The following is a 14,855-nucleotide window of genomic DNA, read 5'->3' as shown; positions in this document are numbered from 1 at the left end:
TTGTTTAATACCTGCTTGCCAGTTGCTGCTACATTGGCCCCGCACAGTTCTCTGGATGCTCTTCTCCGGGAAAAATGTAGCCTTCTCTGCCTCTACCCAGTTCAAATGTCACCTCCTGCCGAAGCTTCTCCAGCCCCTAAAATTAAAAGGGATCAATGAGTTTGCATGTTGTTCCCTCTCATCTCAAGCAGCTGGTAGGGTTTGGAAAAGCAAACCGATGAGTGTCATGCACTATTGTGCTAGGAAAAATTGTGAGGCTTTACGAATGGGCAAAGGATTCCTGGGTGTTCTGTCAGTGGAAGGCCATGGGTTGTCTGGGGTTCTGGGGTAGTGGGTTCTGTAGGGATCTCTGCCTCTGTCTTCTGCTGTCTTCCATCTTCTAGATGGAAGCTCATCTGTGGAGGGCTGACGGTGATGCAGGTGCTCCCTGTCTGATGTACAATGCAAATCACTCCTGTTCATCACAGTGCGAATGCATTTTGTCCATTTCTTCTCTAAGAAGTCTCCATAAATCCAATTCTCAATTGAAACAGTTATAAAATCTTACTGGTTCCTTCCTTAATTATTGAGTTATATAAACATGTGCATTTTATATCTGTATGAGAGTTATAATTTTACCATTTTTTAAGATTTTATTTGAGGGGAGAGAGATTTCATGACCCTGAGATCATGACCTGAGCCAAAACCAAGAGTGGGACGCTTTAACCAACTGAGCCACCCAGGCACCTCTGATTTTACCATTAAAAAAAAATTTACTTGAGAGAGATATGGGGAGGCACAGAGGGAGGAGAGAATCTCAAGTGGACACCCTGCTGAGTGTGGAACCTGACCTGGGGCTCAGGCTCATCACTCTGAGATCATGACCTGAGCCGAGATCTAGAGTCAGATGCTTATGGCTGAGCCACCCGGGTGCCCCTATGATTTTATCATTTTGAAAATTATTCTTTGGCAGTAAGAACAACTGTCTAGGACAGAGGTAGTGATAATTCCTCCTGAGTGTTTTATCCTGTCAGGTACTATGCTAAGGGTCTTAGAGGCATTGCCATATGTGATCCTCATGGCAGCCCTATAAGGTAAGTTCTATCAGTCCCATTTTATGGATGTATATATTGTAGGCTAGAGGTGAAGTAACTTGCTGAAGGACTCAATAGGTAGCCTACTTGGAATTTGTACCCAGGACCTAGGATTTGACAGATTCATACTCTGCTGTAGACATAAGGACAGTTAAAAGGAGAGGTGAACTGAGTTTCCAAGGATGACTAGGAGATGGTGCCAGAGAGGAGGGAGGGGTCACCACCAGGCACAAGTCAGCTTGCGGGAAGACACGATGGTATGAAACTAAGGGAGGGCCAGCATTACTAAGAAATCCAGCAGGGCTGGGGAGCAGGGTGCGGCGGAGGCCTGGCGGGAGAGAAGACTGGTGCAGTACGCAGGTGCGGATCTCTGATTGACAAGGGCTGCTGGCGTCAAGTTGAGATTGGACTTTATCCTTAAACCACAGAATTTTGAGCAGAGGAGTGACATGATTAGATGAGTTTTATTATTTTTATCTTTATTGCTTTTATTTGAAGTTATAAAAGCAGCTGGGTGACCGGTCTTTTTAGAAAAATCATTTGGGCAGCAGTGTCAACATTGGATTGGAGGTGGTGAGAACAGGGTAGGGAGGCTGTTAAAAGCCAACCCTATGGCAGGGAACAAAAGGAGGGGATGAAAGAAACAGGAAAGCAGTTCAGTCTACACACTTGGGCAGCTGGTGAGGCATGTGGGGGTAGGACTAGGAGGGACGGGGTGGGGAGCAAGTTTAGGAAAGCTCCCCAGTATCCAGCTCATTTGATCCCCTACTGCAGGTTGGTTCTTGCTTTCTCAGCATTTGAGAAGCAAGATAGTGCTTGGAATTTAAAAGGAGAAAGGTTGTTAATCAAAAGTAAAGCTCTCCTTTTGATTAGCATATACAAATAAGACGGGACAGAAAAGTATCCATGCCCTTCTCTTTTGGGTCTCAAAGTGGGGAAAAAAGCAGTGAGAAAGGAAAAAGACAAATCACAATGACAAGAACCACTAGAAACCTTCTCGATACTTATCGATGTACAGATTGTTAGCACACCAGGTGATTTCTAATCCCAGCCCAGTTCCCCTCCTGGCTTCTTAATGGCTGCTGGCCACTTCCTCTTGGAACCTGGCCAGGGTAAGCTCAGGAAATGCAGACTTTTAATTCTGGAATTAGTAAAGCATATTAAGAAAGGAAATCCACAAGTGAAGAAATCACATTATGAATTCCAAAGCCAGGGAAAAGGATTGTTAAATTAGATTGTGAATTCACTTGGGACAGGACAGGGCCATTTTACTTGTTTTGGTGTAGGGCCTGAGTGATTGGTCACTGTTCCAAGATTACCCAGGATTTGGCTTCTTCCATTCTTGTAGATCTCCAAACTTCCATCCAGTACCATCAGCTCTAGCCATGGAGCTGTCTGCAGTCTTGCTTTGCACCGAGCAGGGGAGATGCCCTCCTCAGATGAAGACCTAACTAAAGGGCAGTATTTCTCATTGCACCCACCTCCCCAGGATTCAGATGACAGAATGTACTTGAAAGGCCTTTGAAAACTCTGACTGGCTATACCAATGTTACCGGCTGTTCTTTATTCCTTGTTGTTGTGGTTATAACTTCATGGACACTTGCTATTTGTTTTTTTTGTTTGTTTGTTTTTAAGATTTATTTATTTGATTGAGAGAGAGCAGAGGAGGGAGACAGAGAATCCTTAGCACACTCCTTGCTGAGCACAATGCGCTCGATCTCATGACTCTGAGATCACGACCTGAACCAAAATTAAGAGTCAGACACTCAACTGACTGAGCCACCCAGGAACCCCGGTATTTAATTTTTAACACTATGAGCTCAGTGTAATGCAACTATACACTCAGCAGAATGCATGGTACTTTCACACTTAATCCTCACAATTTCATGTTTTTTTTTTTTATAAATTAATTTTTATTGGTGTTCAATTTACCAACATACAGAATAACACCCAGTGCTCATCCCGTCAAGTGTCCCCCTCCGTGCCCGTCACCCATTCACCCCCACCCCCCGCCCTCCTCCCCTTCCACCACCCCTAGTTCATTTCCCAGAGATGTTTGTTTTTTTAATTTTATGTTTATTTTACCAAAGAGTCTCAGAGAAATTAACTTGCTCAAGAATATATTTTCCTTTTCAGGGCCCTCTGGAGATTGGGTTAAAGAATTCTCCATGTGCTGCCCTACCACAACACTCACTACACAGCCCTACCTGCTAGACTAGAAGCTGTGGGTGCCAGGAACAAAATTTTGTTCAGTTACCTCCTCTATTCAGCACATAAGCACATAGATGCTGAAAAAACAAACAAACCCAAAATACTGTTTTCCTTATAACAGAGCTCACTGTCTCCTACTAGAATGTAAGATGCATGCGAAGACCTTTTGTGCTTTGCTCATGGTTGGATTCTCAAAGCCTAGAACAATACCTGGGACATAGTAAATGCCCAGTAAATATTCGCTGGTAAATAAATGCCAGCTATGTGGGCAAGCAAATTCTACTCCTTTTTGTGACATCAGTGCAGTGCTTTTTTTTCTGATGCTGATTCCAGTAAGATAATGTTTAAGACTGCAACACTGTGAGCTGAATGTTCTGGCTTTCTGAGTTAAACATCCACTTGCAGCTAAATGATGATCAGAGGGGGAACCATAGAAATGCTCTCCCCAAGAGCTCGGTCTCCAGGAAGGTAGCCCTGCAGGCCAGCACAGGTGGCCCACGGACTCTATGTTCCACAGCTCTGGTCCAGCACCAGGAGAATGACTTGAGACTACTGTGCTCTTGAGTCCATGTCTCATGCACCACCCTTTCACCAGGTGCAACTCTTGAAGCAGGAAAAAAATAACCTGCTTATAATCATTAGCATAATTTTCTGAGGAGTCGTGTTTCTTGCCAGAACGCTTCTAGAACTGTACTATTTTTTTCCCTCTGCAAACCAGTATTATGTGCTACATTAAATGTTTTCTTTTAGTGTAAAAGTTACCATCACATTAAGAAACTTAGAATATAGAAAAAGTCACTTCTAATTTTACTAGCCACAAAATGATTAGCCTATTTGTGTATGTTCTTTCCCCTGTCGTGCAGGTGCATATATGCATTATATACATGTATATATAACGTAGAGAGACATGTATCATAGTAGTTTGTGTTCTGCTTTTTTAACATTGTGCCATGTTTATGCCATAAGGACATCATAACCACCCATTTAAATAGTTACTGATACACACTTTAGGGTTTTTCAAAGAAACTGACAATTTCAAAGACAGACATTTTTCTTATATAAATTCAAATCTGGAATTCTTAGATGTGAACTCATGGCACTTGACGAGCATCATGTAATTGCTCAGTATGCTAAATACCAATTTATTCAGCCACCAACTGATAACTTATAATTTAAATCATGTTATCAACGTAGTATTGAAAAAACATCATGAGGTTTTCAATTTGCATTTAAGCACATTGCTAGGGACAACTTTAATCATGATTGGCTGCTAGTTTTATTTCTTTGAGAGGAAATGTTTTTCTGCACCTAGTTGGTCCTCTCTTCCTTGGAGATAGCGCACTGTTAGAGCAGCAGGAGCAAGGGTTTTGGGATTCACATCTCTCTTGCTCAAAGAGCTGGACACGTATGCACCATCCTCATAAACTGTTCATTTCATCCACTCAGTTGACCAAAGACCATTATGTTTATAAGAGTAAAAGGAGGATCTGATCAAAAGAATTTGATAATTTACACTTATGAAGCTCTTATTTAACAAGCTGTCACATATCAACTAAACTTCCTGATAACCCTGGGGGTGGGTTGGTACTAATTATTAACATCTTACTGATGCTTATGAAGACTAAGTAACTTGTTTGAGGTCACACAGCCTGTTTGAACCCAGGTGGCCTATACTGTTAAGCAACCAGCTGTCTGGGATTCCATTGCTAGCTATCCCAGTCTCCCCCAGGCAACTCAGGGTAAAAGTCAGCAAAATGAAGTAAATCGGTGCTGTTCAGCTCAAAAGATAATCCACACACAGACATGGTACCTTTTCCAATCACTGTCATTTGAATGGTTCTGTCACTACGGCCCTGACTGAATGGGGGGAAAAGGGGGTCACTGAATCTAAAATGCTAAAGCTAGAACACATTTCAGAAATGTGTTTCAAGTACATACTTGAAACCCCCTAAATGCTTCTAAACTCTGAAGCAACTTGGCTTAATTGCTTACATCTGGGCAAGCCAAGCAAGCTTGGGCTGTCCCTTCCTGTCAAGAACTGAAAGAATTTTCATATCGACACAAGTCTGTCATTAACCTCTTTCTTCATCTCTTCTAGGCAAATGTCTGACCTGATTATTATTAAGACAAGCCATGTTGCAAAGGTGGAAATTTACGGTTCACTTTTCCTCATCTTTCCGAGCAAAATGGGGGTGGGGGGGTCCTGATTATTAGGTTTGTGAACCATTGCTGGGTAAAACCCAGACATTTAGGTTTTTCATACAAATCAGTACCCATTTTATCAATCAAATTCAATACAGTAAAACACTGGTTCATACAAAAATATTAAATGGCTTTTAACAAACTTTTTTCCTTTTTAAAATACAGGATTAATATTGACATATGTATCTATGGTACAAACATAAACTAAATTCAGACAACCCAAGAATTCAAAGGATTAGTTACCAATGTGACTAAATAGGGATAAAAACACCTCTGAATTTTCCATAATTTGTTTCTACCACCATGCTTTCCTGAATATTTTGTAGAAATTATTTATAACTAGTTAAGGTAAATCATCAGCAGACTGCACTACAGCACAATAATACAGTCTTGTCACTATGATCATCTGTAGTTGTCCAGCCTATCAGTTTAAGTAGTTTTCCAGCTTTGGCTTGGGAGCCTGTTTCAGAGTATACTCTTGAAGTATGCCAAGCCTTTTTTTTAGGCCCTGTGACCTATGGAAGATGTGGGACACAGAGAAAACAAAGCTGGTGGGTGCTCTTTGCATACATCTGTGTTTCCAAAGCAGCCACTGACACTGTGTGAATTGGAAGAAAATTTAGTCCTCGTGTGGAGTAAAGGACAATAGATTGGATCAGAAAGTCCACCCACCTTTCCATTGTTGAACATAACCAACAATTCCTTGTTAACAAGAAATAGATGGCACACAGTGGGCCTATATTGGGTTTTAGTGTTGGCTGTTACCAAAACTGATCCTGAGTAATACTTTAATCCTGCCTCTTCAGGGGAAAAAGTCAGGGTTGGACTGGTCAATAGAAGGCTTAATTCCAGCTTTGAATCAGTTTTTAACCCTTCACTAACAAGATTCAACTATTGAAAAAAGATTAAGCAGGGTCTTAGGTATGGACATAGCTCAACAATGGGGATGGGGGTGATGGGGTTCAGGACAGGGCTGCCTCAAAATGTGCCACTTGGACATGTGGGTTATTTGAGCTAAAGGCAGTCAAATGCCTAACAGACTGAAGAAGAGCTTTTTACCTCCCTTGTAACTGCCTAGAAGAATTTAGGTAGGGAGCCTGTACCAGGAAGAGAGTAGTATTACAAAGGATAATTAAAAAAAATATTTTTTTACAGAAGACTTCTCTGCCTGGCATGGTTTACCAAACATTTGCTTTTCCCATCTTCCTGTAAATTGTCTTTATTCCTTGTGAAGCCGCAGACCCCTGCCCCCCTCCTCTCTTTAGCTTCAGATGGCTTGCAAACCTCAGTTGCCGGTTTTTGGCCTTCTCGTGTCTCTGTGAAGTTCCTGTATGTATGAAATGAAAATTTTCTCCTATCTTACCTGTCTTATGTCAGTTTAATTATTAGGCCATCCAAAGAACTGAGAAAGAAGGGAAAAGTTTTCCTCTCCTACAAGGAAAAATAATCCTGTACTTCTCCTCCTCCACCCCATGCCCCTTTCCCATTTCCTTTACTTATATTACCTCATGGACAGTGATCCTCATTTTTGTGGAAGGGGAGAGAGGCACATAAAGGTTATGGGCTCTGGTCTATGGAAAACGGCAGAATCCCAATTGGAGCCAAGCCTGCCAACAGTCACAGCAGGCTTCTCCCCTAAAATTCCTTCTCCATCTGCCATGACATTCAGGCATAGAAAGGAGTTTTCATTGTATCCTTTAAGGTTAACTGCTTTGGATGCTTTCAGAGAGGTGATTTCAAAATCCCCCTCTTCATGGACTTAAAGGAGGAACAAAGAAAAATAAAAATAAGCCATATACACAGTTCCCACAGTATATAAGCTGAATGATTTAATATTAGCAAGGGCCAAATTAATTTGATAATGAAGACACAGAAATATTTTCTCAAGAGAATAAACATTTGGAGGGAGAAACATTTCTTTAAAAAAAGAAAAAAAAAGTTTATTTGGAAAAGCCAGCCTCTTACACAAAAGGTTTTTATACCTATACTTTCACTGTTTCAATTACAATGATATTTTAAAATGCACTGAATATAATTTACTGAGTGTCTATCATTATCTTCTTGTGCATTTTAAAAGATACTAGTTTAAAAAATATTTACAGATTTCATTCTGGTCCAATCTCCCTATCCTTCTACTAAGCCCACTTCTCTATTTTTCAAATAAGTAAAAAGGGTCAGAATATCTTTATGTTTGTGTGGAGTAATAAGAATGTGTCCAATAATTATAAGCAAGACCTAATTTTTTTCCAGGCCTTCTCAGAAAAAGAAAAGGAGAAACTTCCCTCCCAATCTTATCTTCGTTGGTTTGCCTGGGGCCAAATTGCTCTGGCTTTAATTAGCAAACATTTAAAAAAAAAAACAACAAAAACACACAAAGATTGAATATTTCACACACAGCTCTAAGCTAGACCCAGATATAAATGGAACCACTATGAATTAATGGGGGAGAACTCCAGGAAAATCAACAACAAAAAATCTAAGTCTCATAGTTTAACTGAGGTTTTGGTAAAACTGAAGCTGAATTCTGCTGCTGTATGAAATATTTATCTACATTTAACTAGATGTGTTGTATTCACTACAGATGCACAAATATATGGTTTTCCATATTTTAAAGTTAACTTTTACAGTGAAAAATATTAAGTGATTTCAAAGGGGGCAATGGTTTATAACCACTCAAAATGTCTTTGAAAAGAGAAAATAGTAATTTAATGATATAAATTCTCAAGCACTAATAATATTAGCATCCCAAGAAAAGATTCCAGAGGGGTGCTGACGAGTACAATGTATCTAGAACAGCTAAGATGTTTCCAAAGTTTTGCGCCTTAAATTTCCTAAATATATAGCTACCAGGCACGAATCTAGGCAACTACTGATGAGAGGAAAATATTTTAGTCAGGATTTTATAATCCCAACTTCCAACCAATATTTCTATTCACAAATCTTCCAGTGATGATGTCTGACACGATAATACAAATAACAATGAAGGTTAATTTTAAATTTTAGATTTGCCTCAAACAAGTTAGTTGTTATTTTTCCTTATTAACCTAACACCTAAAATAGCATTCAGCAGAATGGTTTAAAAAGTTAAGGCTCCCTAAAGAGTTCTAAAGACTAAAACTTAAGGCACATATTATAATCTTTTGGACACTGTTAAAAGCTAGGATTTAAAAAAACAAACAAAAAAACCCCACACTACTTCCTTCTCTCATTTTTTGCCAATCACTCCCTCCCCACAGGTATGGCATTTTTAATTCAGGCTACTGGTAAGGAGTGAAACAAAAATTCCATCAATGAACACCTGATACGATTCCCACACATGTCCACTATTGGCAATGAGCACCACTGCTGGATTACAGGCCAGTATATTTACAGGTATCTTGATCACGGCTGCTGCACTGACCCTCAGGCCTCACAGGTTTAGACTGGACTTTCCTCCTCTTTGGGACTTCCTTCTGTGTCTTTCTGCTCTGCAGATTCTGATGCATATTCTTTCGGCTTCTCAGCAGCATCTACACTGGTCTCCTCTTCTTTACTTTCCTTTTTCTGCTGCTTCTCTGCTTTCTGCTCTTTGGCCACAAGTTGATAATTGATGCCCATGCCAATGAAGAGATAGATGCCTGCGATAATTAGGATCACACCACATGCCCAGTAGGTGTATTTGTAGTCTCCATAGATGTCATTCAGATGACCTAAGATATCCAAAACAAAGTTATGTGGGCAAAAGTAACAAGTATACCTTCCCCAAATAAAACTTAAGGATCCACTCAGAAAGAAGATGAAAACCAATAGTCAAAGAGCCCACAAATGATGAATTTGTCTAAAAAGGAACTGCTAAAATTTACATCTTTTATGATGTGACATTTGATTTTAGATGGCCTTGCATATCCTGTTATTTCTAGCAACTTGAAGGTAATGAAATCTGAAGTCAGACTTAGGAAATGGCTTCTCATATTCTTCTCTAGTGAAGATTCACGTCATTAGCATATTAAAGGTTTTGCAAGGTCCTCTAGTAGAAATATCTATCAGACTTGGTGTTTCCAAAATGTTTTTGGCCATGAAATCCCTTGTTACCATCTCATCAAATTGGTATGTTAAGGAATAACATACAACCTTACTCTCCACCTAAGAGAAGACTGAATATAACCCATTCCAATACGATTCCTTGTGCTTTTCTAACTCAGGGCACTGGTCATCCAGCAATACTTATTTGAGCCTGCACATGCACCAGGCACTGGGCTGCTGGCCCTGAGGATAAGGGAGAGCAGAGGAGCAAACATCCACAGTTCAGTGGACAAGAGAAATGTTAATCAAATCACTACACAAACTGTGACAAGGAGGGCTTGAAAACAGAAAATGGGGGGTTGGGAGCCGCCAGCAGGGTCAGGGAGGCTTCTCTTAAAGTGCAAATGAAGCAGAGACCTAGAGGGGGATGGGAGTTATCCAGGAGGAGGCGATGGGAGAAGGATGCGGTCAGAGAACAGCAAGTGCAAAGGCAGGTGGTGGGAAGCTGGGGTGGGAGAGGGGAAGGAGGAAGGGCAGGATTGCTGGAGCAGAGAGAACAAAAGGTGAGTGACAGGAAATGAGGCTGGAGAGACAGGTGGCCAGGTTGGGGTGGGGGTTGGGGGGCGCCTTGTAGGCCACTAGAGGGAATCTGATCTCCACCCTAAGGACAATGGGAAGCGACTGGAAAGATCTAAGCAGCTGGGCTATCAGGTTTGTATTTGCAGATAATTTTGCCTGCAGAGAAGAAAACAGATTGAAGGCTGGCTAGAGTGGATTTGGGTAGAGCAGCTAGGAGGCTACTGGAGCAGCCCATATGGGAGACAGGAGCTGTGGACAGGGTGGTGTTGTGATGGAAAAGTGGGCTGATTAGAAAGAGATTTAGGAGGTGAAAACTGACAAGACTTGGGGGCAATCACTAGATATGGGGAGGAAGAGAGCAGAATCAAAAGACAGCTGTAGGACTTTTCTTTTATGTATCCTCACTCACTAGCCAAATCATACTTCCAAAAAGTATACATCTAAAAGGAGGGCCAGGGGATCCCTGGGTGGCTCAGCGGTTTGGCACCTGCCTTTGGCCCGGGGTATGGTCCTGGAATCCTGGGATCAAGTCCCGCATGGGGCTCCCTGCATGGGGCCAGCTTCTCCCTCTGCCTGTGTCTCTGCCTCTCTCTCTCTCTCTCCATGTCTCTCATTAATAAATAAATAAAATCTTAAAAAAAATAAATAAAAGGAAGGCCAAATTATATTTTCACTAATGTTATCTAATGAGCTATTAATTCAAAAGATGAAGTATTAATGATCTTAGGAAACAGTTCCCAAATTATATACTCCCTTACTAGCCATGTGATATAAGGCAAATTATTTAACCTTTCGAAGTTTCTAGTTCTTATGAAGTAGGAACTGTGACAGTCCTCTTTCATAGGCTTGTAAGACATGAGGATACACAAAGTAAAACAGTTGCTGGTAAACCATGAGCTTACATGGGAGCTACTATCAGAGATAGAGTTGTATTTTACATGTTTTTCTACAACAAGCACACTAAGTTTTCTGAAGACAAAACATATTTCAAAAAGAATGCCATTTGTAAGAACATTTGACTCCTCTTTCAGGTTGATGGTTCAATATATTTTCAATTCTGTTAAGAATCCGAGCAATTATGCTGTGCCAACCATTGTGCCAACAGTGAGGCTACAGAAATGAGAAAATGAGAAATGTTCTCTGCCACCAAGCAGTTCACTAATCTCTGTTTTCTATTACCTTTTCCATCTTCTATGCCTGTTTAATGTTAACAGAACCAAAGAGGTAGTAAGGCATACTATACCTAAAAGTGGTGGCCCCAGGAGTACAGGACAGCATTCCACAATGGTCACCAGTCCCACGGCGCTGGAGAACCTCTGAGGTCCAACGAGGTCCATCAGTGTTTCAAACAACACTGAGCTGAGCCATCCAAATGCAAATCCAAAGAAGCCCGCATAGACACAGAACCCAATGTAGCTGGAGGATAAAGGTGCTAGCAGATGACACACTCCATTTGCAACAATAGAAGCCGCAAAAAAATACTGAACTCGAGGTCTTATCCACTTGGTGTTGGCTACAAGTCCCATAGAAGGTCTAGCTACCATGTCAACAAAAGCCAGAATGGAAAGAAGGAAGGCAGACTTCTCACTAGAGTAATGTTGACTCTTGCCATAATTACTAAGAAAGACCAAAGGAGTAAACAGTCCAAAAAACATGAGCACATTTCCGGAGAGATATAGCAAAAAGCCTCTGTGTGTGAACAGAGATAAGTCCAGGAATTTATTAATTGTTTGGAAGACTGATCGTTTCTCTTCCTTGCGGTTTCCTCCAATAAGATCTGTATTTGCATCACCTCCCTTTTTCTCGTCAGCTTTTCCAGCTTCCTGAAGGGATTCTTTAGACCTATCTTTCCCTGCACTGGTTGGTGGCGGCCCTATTGGTCGCATCAGGGCTCCAGCTACACAGCAGTTTAGTAGGAGGCCCCCAAGAATTAAAAAGCTTCCTCTCCAGCCAAAAATACCAAAGAAAGCCTGATTGAGGGGAGCCAGAGTAGAGAGGAACACAGGGCTGCCTGCCATGGCCAGTCCATTTGCCAGCGGTCGCCTCTTGTAGAAATACTTGCCAATCATTGTCAGAGCTGGATTCAAGTTGAAGGCAAGCCCGAGACCTGGGGAAGTGGGAGGAAAAGAATCACATAAATGTCAGAAACATATTTGAAACTACTTAACCAAAGAAATTAAAATAAGAGGTAAAAATAATGCAAAGGAGACAAAAATCCTTACCACTACAGGACATACTATATAGTGGTTTAAAGTGTGGGATCTGGGAATCCCTGGGTGGCTCAGTGGTTTAGTGGCTGCCTTTGGCCCAGGGTGTGATCCTGGAGTCCTTAGATCGAGTCCTACGTCAGGCTTCCTGCATGGAGCCTGCTTCTCTCTCTGCCTGTGTTCTACCTTCTCTCTCTCTCTCTCTCATTAATAAATAAATAAAATCTTAAAAAAAATAAAGTGTGGGATCTAAAACTAGACTATGTGATTTCAAATCTCAGCTTCAGTACTTACTGGCTGGTAATATCAGACATGTGTTTCTTAATATGTAGAAGGGGCACACAGTGTGACTGTGAGTAAAATATAGTAAAACACTTATTAGAGTATCTGGCATGTAGTAAGCACTCAATAAATGTTATTTTTATTATTGTTGCTTATATTATTTGAAAGTGAATAACTATTTGTCTCACCTTACAGAATCACCTGATGAATCATTGTAACAATAGATCATCATGAAGTAGTTACGAACGAGAGACAAAAGTTTTACAACAGAAAATACAATACAAAATTATTCCTCTTACAATAGCACCAAAAAGTAAAAAAAAAAAAAAAAAAAAAAATTAATCACTACAATTGTGTAACTTTCCTAAATTTAGAGTCAAAGAATTAAAAAAGGAAACATAGAGGGGATCCCTGGGCCGCTCAGCGGTTTAGTGCCTGTCTTTGGCTCAGGGCATGATCCTGGAGTCTGGGGACTGAGTCCTATATCAGGCTCCCTACATGGAGCCTGCTTCTCCCTCTACCTGTGTCTCTGCCTCTCTGCCTCTCTCTCTGTCTCCCATGAATAAATAATTAAAAAAAAAAAAAAGAAAGAAAGAAAACACACACACACAGTTTTTGGAAAATAAAACACAGCATTGTCAAGACATCGGTACTCCCCAAATGAATGCATTAATTTAATGTGATTCCAATGAAAATGTCAGTGCATTTCAGTTTGGAATAGGTAAAATGACTCTGAAACATACTTAGAGAATGCATGGGAGTCAAAAAGGAAATTTTTGGTGCTATAGGAAGAGTGTGACAGACATTAACAGATATTTTAAACAGACTTCCAAAAGCTACAATCATTACAACAGTGTGGCTCTGACTCAGGGAGAGATAAACTCTGATCAGTAAAAATGGACAGAAAGTCATGAACATATCTGATTTTATATATATATGTATGTATATAAAACATTTAATGTACAAGTGAAATTTTAAATTACTGTAGAAAGAATTATTCAATAAACATTGCTAGTAAAAGTAAATAAACTTCTAGATGCTCTTCCTGGCCCCTGCTTGTTCCTGCTCCCTACCAATTATGTTTAAGCTACTTAGAGAGGCTTAAGCCTATACACAAGGGCAGATCACTCCCCTATTTCAAGCCTGCTAATGGCTTCCCATCCATAACCTTTACCTTGGCCCTTACACCTCCCATTCTTCATCTGATACCAGATCATTCTATTCTCACCTACGCCAATAAGCATGCTGTTGACCTGGGGCTTAGGTTCCCCTAATTTTTTTTTAAGATTTTTTTTTTTTAAATTCATGAGACACACACAGAGAGAGGCAGAGACACAGAGGGAGAAGCAGCCTCCATGCAGGAAGCCCGACGTGGGACTCGATCCTGGGACTCCTAGACTCAATCCTGGACTCCTGGGCTGAAGGCAGGCACCAAATCTCTGAGCCACCCAGGTTGCCCAGTTCCCCTAAATTTTCACAAAGCTTGTTCCTTGTTGCTATTCAAATCTCTTAGTTAAGGTCATCTCTTCAGAGTGACCTACCTTTGTAGATTACCCAAGTCCTTACCAGTCAGAACATTTTGTTTTGCCGCTTTGTATAGCATTGTCACTACCGGGTATTTTTCCTATTTATTCATACATTTGTGAGTAGTACTGTCTGTCCCCTCCCATGAAAGAATATGATTTAGCCATAGTTGTTGCTCTATTCCCAACAACATCTTGAACACTGCTTGATAACACACATGGTTGTCCACAAATATTTGAGAAACAGAGTTTTACATTTCTTCTCATTTTATGTAAAATCTTTCCTTCAATTCAGAAGTTTTAAATGTAAAAAAGGGGGGGCATATATTTGAAAGTAGGCAAATGTAACAAATGGAAGGACATTCCATGCTCATGGAATGGAAGAACAAATATTGTTAAAATATCCATACTACCCAAAGCTATCTACAGATTAAATGCAATCCCTGTCAAAATATCAATAGCATTTTTCATAGAACTAGAACAAATAATCTTAAAATTTGTATGGAACTACAACAAACCTCCAAATATTGTTAAAATATCCATACTACCCAAAGCTATCTACAGATTAAATGCAATCCCTATCAAAATATCAATAGCATTTTTCATAGAACTAGAACAAATAATCTTAAAATTTGTATGGAACTACAACAAACCTCCAAATAGCCAAAGCAATCTTGAAAAAGAACAGAGCTGGAGGTATCACAATTCCAGATTTCAAGTATACTACAAAGCAGAAGTAATCAAAACAGTAAGAGACAAGTACAAAAATAGACACA

General features: G+C 40.4%; 1 protein-coding gene across 1 annotated transcript in view; it reads right to left on the bottom strand.

Moving 5' to 3' along the window:
• Positions 1–5,531: 5,531 nt before the first annotated feature.
• The window catches only part of SLC16A1 (solute carrier family 16 member 1), a 47,483-nt gene continuing 38,159 nt past the window's right edge, over positions 5,532–14,855 (bottom strand). The window contains exons 4-5 of the mRNA XM_055312585.1: positions 11,311–12,174; positions 5,532–9,175 (exon numbers count right to left, since the gene is read on the bottom strand). Of these exons, the coding sequence (XP_055168560.1) occupies positions 8,904–9,175; positions 11,311–12,174 (1,136 nt within the window). The 3' untranslated portion in view covers positions 5,532–8,903. The remainder of the gene's footprint in view (positions 9,176–11,310; positions 12,175–14,855) is intronic.

This window comes from Nyctereutes procyonoides, unplaced genomic scaffold, assembly GCF_905146905.1.
Source record: "Nyctereutes procyonoides isolate TBG_1078 unplaced genomic scaffold, NYPRO_anot_genome, whole genome shotgun sequence".
Taxonomy (NCBI): Eukaryota; Metazoa; Chordata; class Mammalia; order Carnivora; family Canidae; genus Nyctereutes; species Nyctereutes procyonoides.
This window is presented reverse-complemented; position numbering and strand designations above follow the sequence as displayed.